General features: G+C 52.6%; 1 protein-coding gene across 1 annotated transcript; it reads left to right on the top strand.

Annotated features, from left to right (window-relative positions):
• Positions 1 to 11,319: 11,319 nt before the first annotated feature.
• Positions 11,320 to 15,591, top strand: LOC104315499 (lipase member M). Its single transcript, XM_009915494.2, has 9 exons — positions 11,320 to 11,343; positions 11,705 to 11,822; positions 12,272 to 12,470; positions 12,586 to 12,695; positions 12,991 to 13,127; positions 13,828 to 13,974; positions 14,458 to 14,529; positions 14,943 to 15,008; positions 15,191 to 15,591. The coding sequence occupies exons 1-9, from the start codon at positions 11,335 to 11,337 to the stop codon at positions 15,422 to 15,424; spliced, it is 1,092 nt and encodes a 363-aa protein (XP_009913796.2). The 5' UTR covers positions 11,320 to 11,334; the 3' UTR covers positions 15,425 to 15,591.
• Positions 15,592 to 16,082: the final 491 nt, after the last annotated feature.

The following is a 16,082-nucleotide window of genomic DNA, read 5'->3' as shown; positions in this document are numbered from 1 at the left end:
GTGTGGGCATCTGTGCTGTTGAGTTTAATTTAGCAAAAAACTTGAGCCCAGGTTTTTCTGGTTTGTCAGTAGGACAGTGCAAAGACGGACCCCCCCCCGCCAAACCCCAGGGCACTTCTGTCTCCAGTTTGCTTTCCTCCTTTGTGACCAGGGGGAGAAGCATGGTTTTGTGCAGTCTGTGCTGAGGTCCATTGCTACCTTATCATCTTACTGCTTACATGACTAACCCCCTCCCTCCACCTGAAGCTATTCTGCAAACCACCGCAGGTCAGCAGCGGGGTGGAAAGACAGCGTTGACTTCAAGGAGAGGCAGTTGTCCCCTGGACTCTGGGCTGTGAGGGGTAGAGCAACCCCTTCATAGGGTCCTCCCTGGGCAGCGGGTTGTGTGGCCGCAGTGTTGGCCAAGGGGCAGGTCCAGCCCTGGAGATGCATCTTCAAGGCTCCGTCCTTTCCAACCTGAGTGTCCCCAGGCCCCTCAGTATCTCTCAGCTCTTGCTTGGTGGGGGAAAGCACATCCTGACTCTAGCTATGAGTTTGCTGATTATTGGCCATGCACATGCTCATTGTGCTGAAGGCACTGGGCACCATTTAAATTGTACCGACAGAAAAAAGGTGATGGCTGAGCAGATGGTGCCAAAGCAATCTCCTCAGATGCTCTGTGAGCCTCTTGGTGAGGTGCATGTGTTTGGAAGCCCACCCTTAGATGGACAAATGGAGCCACAGGGAGGTGACAACCATCACACATGTGCTGGCTGCTCTCAGGGAATATGCAGTAGCTTTTCACCCCTGTATTCAGGGGTATTTTGCTATGCAAAGCAAAGGTCTCTTTGTGCTCACAAGCCGAAGGATGTGCCAAGAGGGACTTGTGCTGACATGTGGCTGCCCTGGCCAAGAGGAAAAGCCGAGGGCTTGATCCAGTGAGCGGCTTTCTGAATCTGCCAGGCAACCCACTGAAATGCATCTGAACCTGTTCAGCAGGTGAATACCTGCCTTTGAGCAGGGGGATCCCCCACTGCTCAGGGCCCTGTCCCTGGGACACCCCAGTCGCAAAGGGACGGGCTGTTGCCTTGGGGCCAGACGGGGTTTCCCGTGCTGCAGCTGTGCCGGTGGTTCTGGGGCCCTCGCTGTGCCCCTTTGAGCAGAGTCTGGCCCCGGTGCCTCCAGGACCCCTTTGGGCAGGGGGAGATGCCGTTGTGTCTGGCTGAGCAAGCCCAGCTCCCCAGCTTCTCCTTGCACAACCTGCCCTCCACCCACCATCTCCAGGGTGTCCCCAGGCTCACTCCAATTTGAGGGTGTCTCACTAGTCCCTGGGAACCCAAAATCAGATACAGCATCACGATTTGGCCTCCCCAATACCAAGCAGAGGGAATAATCCCCTTCCAGGGCTTGCATCCACACACACATCTCCTCTGGCTTGAGGGGAGTGGGAGGGCCAGGTGAGGCATCATCCTTCCCGCAGAGCAGCTGAGCCTGTCCGGGAGGAGAGATTAAGGAGGTGGGGCAGGGGCTGGAGAATTAGGGGTGGTAGGTGTAGGGTGAGCTGTGGGCTCACAGCTTGTGCAGAGAGGTACAGAGGAGAGCAGGCATTTCTGGAGAGGGTGTGAAAGGAAGGACCTCTGAAGGACTGAGGAAGACTTGTCAGGCTTTGCTGCAAGCCACTGAGGTAGATGAAGGTGAGCCTGGAGGCCAGAAGCTGCCTTTAAAGACACAGGGAGCACGGGCAGAACTGTGTCTAACTCCTTTCTACCTGCTGCCCTTGGTGGGCAGTGTCCCTGCCCACATCCTGGTGGGACCTGGCTTTGCTGCACCTGGGGGCTTTCTGGGGAACTTCTGCAAGGAGAAGGTGTGTGCAGGTCTGCCTGCAGACCTCTGTGCATCTCAGGAGCCCCCTCTGTCTGAGCCTGCTCTGGTGACAGCAGATCACACTGGGGATGGTGCGTGACCACTGCAGAGAACCACAGCTTGAAGGTCATGAGCTGGGCTAGAGAGGAGCAGGCTTTGGGGAGCATCCCCACAGCCATTGCAGGCTCCAGGGTGGTGGGAAGGAGGGGGTAAGACTTTGAGGTGTCACTGGAGTGGTATTGGATGCCCAAGCCGTGGTGGTGGGGAAGCTGAGGGAGAAGGGTCTCATGTCATATCTGCTGGTGGAGGTTGTCCCTGATGCTGGAAGTGGTGGGGGAAAGGCAGCTTTGGGTTGGGACAAGGCTGGGATCCAGGTTTTATGGGGTGCCTTGCTCTTTGAACAATAACCAAGAGCTCTTTCCAGCCCATCTTTATGCAGTGGGCAATGTAATTCCCAAGCCTGGTGTCTTCTCCTCGCATTGCTTCTGCTGTCTGCCTTGGAGGGAGCCATGCAACTGTTGGCTCCTGCTGATGGTCCTCAGATGCAGTCTCCCTTCATACCTCAGCCACATCCTCACGTTGCTGAGTGATGCACCGTGGCCTGAGTTCAGCCCATGTGTGCTGGGGATGAGCTGGCATCAGCCCAGCTCTGCAGCTTGCCTGCCCTGTGACATCTTTCCTCCTTTTTCAGCTGAAAACAGTGTGCAGTGCCATCCATAGCCACCTTCTCACATTCTGTTGGGTGGCATGCAGGTGGCTGCCAGTGTGAACGAACACGTCCCTAAATAAAAGGATGCCAAACCCACTTTTGCCACAGGGCTCCTGGGCTCCTGGAAGAGCAAGCCATGACCTGCTGGCTTGACAAGGAGCCAAGCTGCTGCAGTCGTGTGCTGGAAGCCTTGACATCCCCAGGGAAGCTGCAGAGGGCTGTGAAATGACTCTGGTTGCAGGGAGGAGAGCCATAGGTGTCATGAGAGGGCTTGTCTTAGCACATTCTCAGCTGTGTCATGACCATGGGCTTAGCTGCCTGGAGCTGCCCAGGAGCTGGGGACAGCTTTCCAATGCCTGGAGGCACACCAGGATTTAGGGTGCTGGGGAAGCTGGCACTGCCACCCCAGGCTGAGGTGGCCCCACTATGGTTCCTAGAGTCTGTCTTGCCCTTTGCCCTCTTCCCTCCAAGGTGAATTTTCTCACTTCTGCTCTGCCTGCCAGAAAAGCAAGGGCTGTCCACCATGTCTGCACACAGGGACCAGCGCAGTGGAAGAAACAGCTCCTTCAGAAAGGACAGACACATCACCTTCTATTTGATAACAACTTCTGCTTGACAGGAAACAGCTTCAGGGTTCCCCAAGGCTTTTTCTGGTGGCCAAGCTGTCAAGGGGCACCTGGTCCCTGCAGATGGGAGTTACCAGTTATGCCTCACCAGCGTCTCGCCCAGAGACTTAAGAGTTGATCTGTTGTAGGTGTCAAGCCAACATGATCTGCTCTTTCTTGTGTGACACTTTTTGTTCCTGGAACAAAAGAAGGATCAGCCTTTGGACCTGGTGGTCAGCATCTTACTGGGACAGATGCATTGTAATGGTCCCTTGCTGGACCAGTGGGTTACTGAAAGGGACATCCCTGCCCTGCACAGGCTCCTGTAGTCACCAGAAGGTCGGGCTTTGGACCGAAGCATGGCCAATGTCACTGGGTTTAGCTGTAGGAAGGCTGTGGTATGGGTGATGTGCTGGAGGGGACCGTGTCCCAGAGACCTCGGCATTGCTGCTGGGACTCTGTGCTGACACAAGCTCTTGCAAAGCTTCCTCGTGAGTCAGCATGGGAGCTGGGCCGTGGGCAGAAGGCATGGTATTCAGGAGTGATGCCATCGGTGATGCCAAATGTGGGTCTCAGCAGGCACAGACACCTGAATGCAGCTACTGGGCAGATGTGGCTGCCATGTAGGTTTTGGGGAGCTCTGAGTAACAGTCACCACTCTTGATGCCCCTGACCCACCATCAGATGCCTACCCCTCATCATTTGCAGAGCCCCACACAGACACACTCAGTGTTAGTCATGTTGTATATTTGATGGGAACAATGCCTGCAACTTATGGAGCAAGGAAGAGACAAAATAATGTTTTCCCCACACAACCAACTGTTGATCTTGTTCTGCAGGGCACTGGACAAGACATAATTTATTATGTAGGCCTTTCTTGGGACAACCTTTAGCAGTGTTGATACAGGAAATACCATTCCTGTAATGCTGTAGGACAGGGTAGAAGTCAGAGTACAAAAGCATCTTGCCTCAAATGGGAAGCTGTTGCAAAATCTTCCTCTTCTTGGCATCCAGTAATATCTTGCATGCCTTCTGCTCTAGCAGTCGCATGCTGGTGGCTTTCCATGCCGCTTCTTCACTTTTTACTTGTGTTTACATTCTTCATGGGTACCTGTGGTTGAGGCTTTCAGTACAAGGTACAACACCCTACATAAATAGAGCCTTGGATCTTTTTCTTGATCAAGTTGATGATTAAATGCCTACTTTGTTCTATGGTACTTCTCAGCATGGTTTGCACTCTTTCCTAGTAGGAACACCTACCTTTGCTTTGTCAGGTCCGTGCCTGATCCTGCCTGAAAGGTCATTTAGGGCAGGGCATTCCTAGTACAATATTTTGCCACCTCTATGCAGCTGTTTTCAAGGCAGGAGAGGCTGCAAACATGTCCACTCAGACCAAGTAGGAGTGCAGTGAGCAGCAAGGTCATTGGCAGAGGTGTTTGTAGATGCTTGACTCAGGGGAAGTGTTACTGCAAGTCCTCTATACTTCTTATGCTTCCTTTGGGTTTCATTGCATTTTCTTCAATACCCCAGGTGACTCAAAAAAACCCGCAACCAAACCCCAAACTAGTTTTGCACTGTGTCCTCTCCACATTCTTCAAAACACTAAATGTCCTCTACTGAACACGCTATATCCACCAGAAGCACCAGATATACATGCTCTGGTTTGCACAAGCCACTGTAAAAGAGTTTGGAAAAACGCTACAGGACAAGTTTGCAGGTAAATAAATGCTGCCTTCTGGATTGCTTGCACTGTGCTATCAGCACCGTGAGCCCTGAATTTGAGTCCTGACATTTGTGCTCAAAGAAAGGCCACGTGAGCAGTCACAGCCTTGCACTGAGTTACCGAACCAGCCCATTTCCTCCAGGAGCTCAGCTGGGTGTGGGGAACGGCATCCAAAGGCCCTGTAATTAAATGAAGCTCTTGCCGAGTGCCACATCCTGCTCTTTCATGTGAGCATTTAAATTTAGGAAAACAAACAAACAATAATTCTGTTGGTGAAAACCACAATAAACATGGGTCCATCCAAGCCAGATGTATTTCACACTGACAGAGGAAATATTCTGCTCATCTGTGATACTACCCCAAAAGAGTCAGGAGCACTTTGTGATGCATTCTGTCTTCTGCTGGGCTAATTCCCCACCTGGATGCTCATTCCTTGAGTTTCTTCAACCGAGGTGACACTGTCCTTCCAGAGCTCTGGATAAACTTAGTCCATGGAAGACATAGCAGGACATCTCTGTGGCCTCCAGTCACCACCTCAGAGCAATGTGGTGCAAAGAGCAAAACCTGCTTGTTTTGGTGGCACTGAACAAAATATATCAATCAGTAAGGTGAAGATCCTCCCACTGTATGGGAATGGGCTGCTCTGTTTCTCAGGGAGGATGGTGGTGTGTCTGTTGGCACCCAAATTCAAGAAGAAATAAGCACCCATGGAATGGAAACTCCAGCTTTTGGCCAGGCTGCTGCTGTGTGCGTGAAACCTACATTCTCTTCAGCCAGGGCAGCTCCTCACCTCTTGTGCGTATGGCTGCCAGGAGGAGCAAGCTGCCCAGGCAAACCTGTCTTAGACCGATGTATTTGGCAATAGACCTATCACCTTGTGTCTTGCCACATGTGTCCAATTTGCTCTCCAAAGCGATGTCCTCGAATAACTTCCCAATACAAACTCTGCCTTTAAAGCTTATGAGTCAGGACCCAAGGAAGAAAGCTGGGTCTGGCGTGAAAGGGTTCTTCTCCAGTCAGGCTGGTTTGGCCCTGGAAATGATGCAGCCTGACTTGAGAATCAAATGGTTGCGCTGTGAAATGAGTGGATTCCAATTCGGTCCTGGCCTGGGCTTTCTTCTAACGCAGGTGACCTATTGCATCACAGACTTTGGACTTGAAGCTCCCTGCAAAGAGCCTGACTTGTTGGTGGTCCTGCGGAGACATGATGCTGGCGAAACACATTTGTTGCTTGTTCAGATCAAGGCACCAACTCGGAGTCCCCTGTCAGACTTGTGGTTCCCAGGACTTGCATAACCCACAGGCAGGAGGAACACTTCTTTCTTAATGTCTTTGCTGCCATTAAAGTCACATTCAAAAGCAGTTCAAAACCAAGGGCACATCAGCATGGCCAGGGCGGACACATGTCCAGAGGTGGCTGGCAGTAAATGCCCAGGGAGGGTGTAAGCAGGGCTGTGGCATGGGGAGAGGACTTTCAAAATGATGTTTATGGCCAATACTTCAGATCTCATTATTTATTTTACATGCAGGGACCATAGTCAAAGGCGATACATTGGGGCATGCGAACCGTGAGCCTGCTGTCCCAGGGCTCCACCAGCGCTCCACCTGTGCTTTGGTCCGTGCATCAATACCCATGTCCCACCAGGAGAAGAGGGGGTCCCAGGTTCTCAGGAAGCTCTTGAAGGTCCATGGGGTAGTGCAAGGAAGGGAGGATCTGGGCTGTGACCTTGTGCAGCTCCCATGCTAACTGTCCTGTTTTCCCCAGCTGGCAGAAAGTGGAGAAGTCCAATATCTCAACCATGAGAGATATGGCAGAAGTACACCCAGCTGGGACCCCAGTCTCTCATTCTCAGTGAGCACTGCACAGGAGCTGGGAAACACAGCATAGACCAGAAACTGTTAATGCATTAATTGCTGTCCCATATGCCAGGCTGGTTATGCTTCTTTTCCTCCACCTGGCTTTTTCCTGGATGCTGCTCTGCAGTCACATGGGTCCACCTCGGCTAGACAGAGCCACAGTTGCTGGCGACAGTCCCACTGTGAATGGGAGGCTGGGATGCAGACCCCAGAGGTTCCTTCCCACCACCATTGCTCTCCTGGCAGGAGGAGAGGTGATGGGGCTGGAAGACACGGGGTTGAAGGGACCTGCACATGCAGAGCCGTCGTGGAGGGCTGATTGTCACACTTGCCCATGTGAGATTTGTTTTGCACCCTTTGGATTTCGACTCTCGGGATCTCCACATTGATAAAAGTCAGACCATCAGCGTCATGTGAACCTGGTATCTCTTCTTCCTTTCCTCTGCCTCTTCCCTTTCAATCCAGGCATGGTTGCGCCTCCTCCTCTAGGCAGTGTGGTCATCCTTGTGCCTGCTGCTGACATGCAGAGCTGACATGCACTGCCAATGGGTACCTACACCAGGAAAGCCAAGTGTGAGCAGCCAGTGACCTGTCTGGCAACCCCAGAGCACGTTGCCCTTCGTATTACAGATGAGGCACCTGGAATCCCTCTGCAGAGGTATGCCAAACATGCAACTCCCAATTGCAGGATGCCCCAAGGCCTGGGTATTCCCAGTGATGGGGACATTACCCAACAGCTCGTTATCTACCTTCAAGATGTGGCGCTTTGCTGCTGAGCTTCCTGGAGTTCAGGATGCCACATCTGAATCATAGGGCTGGAGAGGAAGAGTGGGTGGTGATTGGAGAGGGACTGGGCTTTCAGATGTTGATGGACGAGTTCCACCTTCTCTGTGTGTCTTTATAAGCCGAGAGGACGGGTTCGCTCACTGCTGCCAACTCTCCCGACTGCACGGACGGGCCTGGAGCAGCAGGTCAGGTTGACATGCAATGCGTACTGTCCTTCTAGCCCAGGCTGTTGCTGAAAGAAAGGATTCCAACCAAGTCAAGAGGCTTTATTGTCCCTCCAGTTATTCATTTTATGCATGGAGAACTTGGTCATTTTGGTCACCATCGCAGTTAAAGTGTCCTCTGAAGTGTCTGCTTTGCAGTTCTGCATCTGAGCTCCTTGTTTTTTGCAAGCGTGAGCTATGGTGCTTCCCAGTGAGCTGAGGGAGCACTGTGAGTCCTCCTGGCTGTGGTTAGATGTTTTCCTGGGTCTCCACCCATTTTGGCTCTGTGGAGGAGATGGGGTGTCCCTGCACCCCTAGCTTTGGCTTGATTGGATTATCCTGGGCTGATGCATGGGGAATGGCACCTCTGAGAAGGAGCAGAGAACATCTCTGCTTACCTCTGTCCTGCTTGCCTGTGCCCAGGGACTCACAGCTGAGCAGCAGTTTGCCACTAGAGATAGTGGTTCTGGGTTTGGATGGTGGGACATGTTGCAGTCTCTCTTCTGAGGAAGGCACTGTTGGGCCCTTCTCAAGTTTGTTGATGTGCTCTGGTGCATACTTTGGCTTGGTGCCAGAGGCAAGCGGCAGGAGGACCCACAGCTGAGTTGAGTGGTCCAAAACACTGGAGGTCTGAGCCCAGGGGTGCCATCAGACGGTGCTGAAGCTCTGAAGCGTGGCAGCATGCAGCAGCACCAGCTAGAGATGGGCAGTCAGGGGCTGGAGGAGATAGCCCTGCTGTGGCCAAGCTCTGTGGAGGCAAGGCTTGCTGGGCAGCGTGGGCAGGTCCCCTGCGAGGCAGAGAGCTGAAATCTCCTCTGCTGAGTCCTCCTCTGCTGGGGCAGGAGCAGCGAATGCTCCACCGCAGGCTGGCTCCAGACCGCGTGCCAGGTACCTGGGGATGGACACGACTCTGATGACTTGCTTGACCCCACAGCTTGGGTGCAGGAGGTGGGGACTGTCATTTTGGCTGGTCTTTATGTGTTCCTACCCTGTTTTTACATCAAAACCCAGGAGTCTAATAGTGCTTGCTGAATGCCACAGGTATGCACAGTGACTAATACTTCCTCTGCCATAAAGGCTTTAATCTCTTGGGATGCAAGAAGGATTTGCTTCTGTAAGTGGCTGAATGCTTTGTCTGTGGTCATGCTGACATCTGTGGGCTTTGTGGAACAGCTTGTCACAGGTCATGGCTACCGTGGTGTGCCACCATAATATCTGGATGACACTGGTGTGGGCAGCAGAGCCTTCAGCTATGGTGGTGACCTCCAAGACATATGGGAAATCTTAGTGCTACTGCTCAGGAGCTGGGCGAGGGGCCATTGGGTGGAGGAAATCCTCATCACAAAATGTGCAAGGTTGTGAGCCAGGCACAAGCCACAGACACCCCAGGCCTGTGGGCTCTTGCCGATCATGGGGCAGTGGAAGGTCCTCTTGCATATGATGATGATGTTCAGGGCTGGCTGGAGATGTAGGGGAGATGGACCATGGGGGAAGAGCTCAGCAGGGATGGAGACCTCTCCTCCCAGGGGATGGGGAAAGCCTGCTCCGGCTGGGTCCAGCCCAGCCATGGCTTTTTGAGGGGACTTCCACAGACCTCTGGTCCAACTTCCTACTCAGAGCAGGATCATGCCCAGTGCTAGCTTAGGCCACTCTGATTTTGTCCAGCCAAACCTTGAAAGCCAAGGTGTAGACCCAAGGGAAAGAAGCTGTTTCCTAAGTGACATGCTTATCAAGAAAATGCAATTTGGTATGAAAACTCAGGGTGGATTTTGCATCAGGAAAACAGTGCTGGGAAGCATATTGTTATATCTGGCGTGGGGAGGGCCCTTCTGTCATCTCCTAATTCCTGTGCAGGCTTGGCTTCTTGGTCCCTTGTAAACCACACTGCTTGCTGAAATAGCCATTTCAGTAATTTGGTCTGTCTCTGATGTACCCAGGGATGGCCTGCAACGTCTTGCCTGCATTTGTGTGCAATTGAGCTTGGTGAGAAGGCGGCCACTGTCATTCCTTCCTTCCTGCTGTCCTTCCTACCTTCCTTCCACATGGAGTTTGGAGAGGCTACAGACTAAAAGCACCTAAAAACCCAGCCTGCCATTGTGGCCACTGGTGTTTGGCAGCTGGACAAGACAAGTGGCAGTAAGGGAGACTGGGTTTAGTAATGCTGTTTGTCTACAGGATCACGGGGCAATCCGACTTCTCCTTCCTTTGACCACCACAGTACTTTAATCCCAGGATGTCCTCACCTGCACAGGGAGTTGTAGGCATCAAGATGTTGGTGGTGGACTTGAACACAGAGCAAGACTTGAGTTAACACTTTGTTTTAATGTGCGATAGTGAGTTTTTTCTGTTGCCCACATGGTGCTGTGCAGTGGGTAGGTGTTCTTGTTTTCCTGAGCAGCCCAGGAAGATGTTTCCATGCTGGCAGGATGCTGGGAAAATGCATCCAGACACCTCCTCAGGGAGGCAGAGAGTCTCTTCTAGCTCCTGCAACAGGGTCACCAGGGAAATGGACTTTGCTGGGCCTGTCCTGAAGTCTGGATCCCCGTCGGCTGCGGTGCGGGGGGCAGCAGGGCATACCAGGAGCACATTGCAATGAGCTATAAACCATCCAAGGCAGGGATGGAGAAGGGGAGCTCCTGCAGAACAGAGCTCTGACACGACCTCTTCTGCTTGGGGGAGGATGCTTTCCCTGAAAGTATCCTGATGCTTTTCCCAGAGAGGGGATGGCTGGAGGCTGCTTGTCCCACACTGTGGTTACAGCTGGACCAGAGCCAGGTGGGAAGGGTCAGCAAGACATGCTTGGGGTGGGTTCCTAACTGCACAGGGGATTGGGAAGCATTAGGAGGTTGATTTTGGTGGGAGATAATACTGACATATTAAGACACCTCTAAAAATACAAAGCTTAAGCTGGCGGCCCTCCACCCACACGGTGTGAATGTGGCTCTCAGGTGGACAAAGGGCTCTCAGAGGCTGATTGCATATCTGCTGGAGCAGCCACCCCCACCTGGAGAGGGGACTTGCTTGTGCCAGGTGATGAGTGGCAACACCAGAGAGTTTTAACACTCAAGGCGGGGACCATAAAAGCAGCTTTGTGTGGTCAAACCAGAGATCTGGGCAGCTGCAGACATGGCTTTCCCTGAGCCCCTGCCAGCCCTGGCTGAGCCTGGCTCAGACACCCCCCCCCCCAGGCCAGATATGGCCTTTTTCCATTTCAACCCCTGCATCCCCTGGGGACACCCAGCTCTCGCCATCTGTGTGCTGCTGGGTGCTCTTGTTCAGCTGGCTTCAGACAGAGCTGCACGATGCTGCAGGGTGCCCAGCGCCAGTCAGAGGGTCCCATATAGTGCCTCAGCTGGCATGGTTTGGGCTCAAAATGCCCAAAGCATGTTGCAGCATCAGGCATTGGTGACGCTGCCAGTGATGTCAGAGCTTCACAGCATTTGCTCATGCCTCTGGCATGCCCACCATCCTGCTCATGCCAATGCTGCTATTCCCCAGGCGCTGCAGAGAGCTGAGATGTGGCTGCTGCTGGTGGCCCTATGCCTGGCCCAGGGGCTTGGCGGCGCCGTCCCACACGCCGGAGTGAGCCACGGCAACCCTGAGCGGTTCATGAACATTGTAAGTGCCAGGGGGGCAAACCCACCCCCCGTGGGACCTGGGCTTCCCCAGGTGGTGTGCCCACAGTCTTTCCCGAGGGACCAGATGGGCTCTCCCCATCCCTTACCCTGGTGTCTGCACCTGGGGTCAGCCGGGGGTGGGGGGCTAGGGGCACCAAGAGCTTCCTGTATTTGCATGGGTGTCACTCACTTCACGACCTCAGCTTGGTCTTCCTCTAATGTAGATGGACTTTCAGGTCTTGTGTCTGCAGGCAGAGGTGACACCAGAGAGGGTGGGTGGCAGGAGTGGGTGTTGTTGGGTCAGGTGTGGGGTGATGGACACCAGTGGGTCACTCTCTCTCTTTGGACTGCTGTCCCTGCAGAGCCAGAAGATCCGTTTCCACGGGTATCCCAGCGAGGAGTACGATGTGCTGACAGAGGACGGCTACTTCCTCAGCCTCAACCGGATTCCCCATGGCAAGGGGGATGCTGGGCACTCAGGTGGGCTCGGTTTCACTGAGGGTGAAGCAGCCGTGACCCTGCTCAGAGATGAGACAGTGCAAACGCCCGTGCCTTCAGACACAGTTTCAGCAGCTGGAAGAGGGATGAGAAGCTTTTGCCCAGCTGTCTTGAGCTGCCCCTGGGCATGCAGGGGATGCAGCACCGTGTTTCGCTGTGTCCGGGACAGGGCAGAGCAACCCAGTGAGCCCCAGCGGCTCCTTCCCTGGATCAAAACCATTGCCCTGGTCCAAGGTTTCTTAACAGCTCAGGGACAGGGGTGGCAAAAGTCCTTCAAACAAAAAAAGCACCAGCAGAGCCAGGGAAATCATGGGAGAAGGGGATATTTAATGTGCAGCCTGCAGAAAGTAATACGGAGATGCACAGGGCCATTTTATTTCCATATGGGAAGGGTTTTTCTCATGTGAAGTACCTGATTTCTCCTCTTTCAGGATCCAGGTCACCTGTGTTGATAGTGCATGGGTTCAGTTTAGACGGTGGTGACTGGGTGGACAACCTCCCCAACAGCAGCCTGGGCTTCATCCTTGCAGACGCGGGGTACGATGTCTGGATTGGAAACAGCCGGGGCAACAGCTGGTCCCGCCGGCACCTGAACCTTTCTGTCGACCAAGAGGAGTTTTGGGATTTCAGGTGAGGAAGCCACCAAGGATGGGGCTGGGATGCTGGGCTGCCAGTCCCAATCACCTGATGTCCATGGGAGGCTGGGAGATGGGCACCTCCTCCAGCTTCTCCCCTTGCTCCTCAGCTTCCACGAGATGGCCGTGTACGACCTCCCTGCCATGGTGGGCTTCATCCTAAGGCAAACGGGGCAGGAAAAACTGTTCTACATAGGCCACGCTCAGGGCAACTCTCTGGGTGAGTGAGGAGGAGGAGCAGGGTGCTGGGATGCCATTGGAGAGGGACATCGATGTCTGTCCCAAACTGGAGAATGCTGGGGACAGGGCTATGTTGGCCCATGGGGCCACTTTTCCTGCCTCACCTCTTGGTCTTTCTGTACAGGAGATGATTGCCATGTCTTGCCCAGGCTTCCTGGACCGTGCTTACATCCAGGATCGTTTCATTTTGTTCAGACCCTGCATCTCAAACAGTGGATGTGGGATGAGCATTGCTCTTTTTAGGGTTATCATTGTGATCTCTTGCTGCTTTTCAGGCTTCATAGCATTTTCGAGCATGCCGCAGCTGGCTGAGAAAATCAAACTCTTCTTTGTGCTGGCTCCTCTCTACACCTTTCATCATGCCAAAGGCCCCGTGTTAAAGATAGCATTCTTACCAGATGTGGTGCTGAAGGTACATGAGGTGTTTGTGTGTTATTACTACCAAAACCCAGGAGCTTTTGGTGACTTACATCCCCTGTGTTGCCCCTGTGCACCGAGCCCATGCCTGCAGCAGGCACTGGAGACACGTGTGGGGCAATGGGCGATCCCCAGCGGCAGGGATGTCCCTCTCCACCCGGTTGAGCACAACCAATTTTCACCATTTAAAATATCCGTACCTTTCTATCATTACTGTTTATGTTTTTGCTTATTGACCTCACCATACTCCAGTCCCGTAGCCCAGGAGGTGCTCAGAGCAGCCCCACGCTGCCTACCTTCCACTTTTTGCTCCAGTGGCTGGAGAAGGGCTGGAAGGGGAGCTGGCACTCTCCCTGGATGCGCTTCACCTGAGGAGTATCTGTCAACAGAGATGGAAGGTGAATGGTATGAGTCTGGCCATCCTGGGCTGACCTTTGGAAGCTGGTCCTGTAGACATGATGCACCAGGACAATGGGGACGACAGCATGGTGTGGAAAGGACAGTGATGGTTTCGTGCTGCTCCAAGAGTCGGGTGCAACCATGGGTCAACCTCCTTGAGAGGCTGGCTAGCCCAAATGTGTCAACAACCATATTGAGGAGCTGCCTGTCAGCACTGGCTGGGGACAAGCAGTTCCTGCGGAGAGGGGACATGTGTTGCAGGACCTGTCGTGACCTGTTTCCTTGCGCTCTTGCAGGTGATATTTGGAACAAAACAGCTGACTCTGGTGGGGAGGAAGGAGAGAGCCACCCTTGCAGAGACATGCAGCAATGTGCTGACAGCTGAAGTCTGTGAAAATGAGATCTTCCTTATTGGCGGGTACAACAAGAAGAACTTGAATGTGGTGGGTGTATCAGCCTCTCTAGGTCACAGCCAACTCCAGTTTTCCTAGGCAGCTGGATAAAAAACAAGATAAAAAAATGAGCATAAAAAACCAAAATAAGGTGTGAAAAGCACTGTTCAAGGCAGTGGTTATTTCAAGATTTCTTTCAGTGGTGTTGGGGTTTTGAACCTAATGGAGGCTTTGGTAGGAAAGAATTACTTGTGGTTTTGTCTGCAAAGGAAAGGTAACTCCTGCCTCATTTTCTCCTGACCTGCAACAAGTTTACAGAAAAAAAACCCCAACCAAAATTTACTGGACCAGTTGTATTTCCATTTTAAAGTGGTGGTTAACTGGTTTACCTTTAAAAGCTACTCCTAGTCCTGAACAGAATAAAACTGCTGGAGAATATAAAGTTTATATCACAGTTATAAGACAGAATGATTTTTTTTGCCTCGACAGATTTTCATCATTCCCAACTCAGAAAATACTTTCTTTTTCCCGTAGAGCCGACTGGATGTATACCTAGCTCATTTTCCAGACTATACATCAGTAAAAACTCTTCTCCACTGGGGACAGGTAGAGATTCTGATTTTATAATGATTGTAACGATGCTTTTTCTTTTAATCAGTGATATGATATTTTACAATGCTGCTTCATTCACCCTGGAGACAGGTAAGGAGGTAGAATCAGACAAAGCCAATAAAAGTTATTTTGAAGTTGCTACATCAAGGTGTCTCAAAAGCCACAGCTGCTAGCTACTGCTTCTGGCTGGCCAAGGCAGAGCCACCCAGATGCCCACCTCCACCCCGGGTAAGGACCCCATGTAGGTGTAATTTGGATTCCCTCCTTGCTCTGGCCCATGGGACAGGCACCAGGGCTGTGCTGGGCAGAGAACGCTCACCTGGACCCTGCTGCTGCCCTTTGCTCATGGTGGGGTTGATCCAAGGCATTACCTGCACAGCATTTAACCCTTTGCCTCTGCCTTTCAGACTGCCAAAACCGGGGAGTTCAAGCAATTTGACTATGGGGAGAAGAACCAGGAGAAGTACAACCAGGTGAACGGGCACTTGTGGAAGGAGGAGCAGAGGATAAGGTTGGCTAGGACCAGGATGGGGATAGCCTCCTCCAGTGGCCAGTGTGACCCGAGTCCTCTGGGATGCCAGGGGCAGCACACCCCAACCATTACTGCTATTAGTGTCAGAGCCCATGAATAACTGGAGCGTTTCACCCCTCCCAGACCACCCCCCCCTTGTACAGGATAGAAGACATGAGGGTGCCGACCGCCCTGTGGAGCGGTGGGGAGGACTGGGTGAATCCCCCTCCGGAGACCCAGCGCTTACTCCCACGCATCACCAACATCATTCGTCACGAGCACTTTGCCGACTGGAACCACTTCGACCACCACTGGGGTCAGGATGCCCCTCAGCGCATGTACAAGCAAATGGTTGCTCTGATGGAGCAAAATCCATGAATGGTCCACGTGCTGCCCCAGGATGGAGGAGCCTACCTGTTCCCACATGCCTGGGGGAACGGGTTTTGTGTAAGGGCTGCCACTTTGCTCTTCCCTTCTTAAAAATGGCTCCTATCACCCTATTCCACACTGATTTAATGCCTTAAACATAATGGTGTAATTTCTGCCTGCCCTCTGTGACTAGAGGTTGCAATAAATTCTTGTATCACAGCCAAACTCCAACCCATTGCTTGGTGGGCATCGCCACAGTTGTGTTTGCACTCCATTGCTGGGGTGAGGTGTGCAGAAGACCCTGTTTTGGCTTTTTTTTTTTTTTTTTTTTTTTAGCTTTTGCTGCCTCAGGGCATTGCAAGCAAAAAATTTTACTCCAGAAATTGAACATATGGTTTCCGTTGTGGGTTTAGGTGAAGGAAGGGTGGAAAGTGACTGTGTCTGTGGCTCTGGAAAGGCTGGAGGGGGTGAGCACTGACTACAGGAGAGAAATGTTCCTTCCATGAATGAAACCAGAGAGGTCCATGCACACCACATGCCTGAGAGGTGGTGAAAGGGAAACATCTGGGCCTTGGTGTTAGTCTAGGTCTTTCCTGGGAGATAATCCACCGAGAACACTGTCCCACACCACCTCCTGGGGTATGCCTTATGGCAAAAACCCAGCTGT

This window comes from Haliaeetus albicilla, chromosome 11 (assembly GCF_947461875.1).
Source record: "Haliaeetus albicilla chromosome 11, bHalAlb1.1, whole genome shotgun sequence".
NCBI classification, from domain to species: Eukaryota; Metazoa; Chordata; class Aves; order Accipitriformes; family Accipitridae; genus Haliaeetus; species Haliaeetus albicilla.
Note: the sequence above shows the minus strand (reverse complement) of the source record. Positions and strands in the feature narration are given on the sequence as shown.

Excerpts from the sequence above, each read along its gene's own strand:
- LOC104315499 (XM_009915494.2), top strand. Across the intron at positions 13,128-13,827 it reads TACCAGATGTGGTGCTGAAG|GTGATATTTGGAACAAAACA; the intron begins GTACATGAGGTG and ends GCGCTCTTGCAG. Across the intron at positions 15,009-15,190 it reads ACCAGGAGAAGTACAACCAG|ACCACCCCCCCCTTGTACAG; the intron begins GTGAACGGGCAC and ends CACCCCTCCCAG.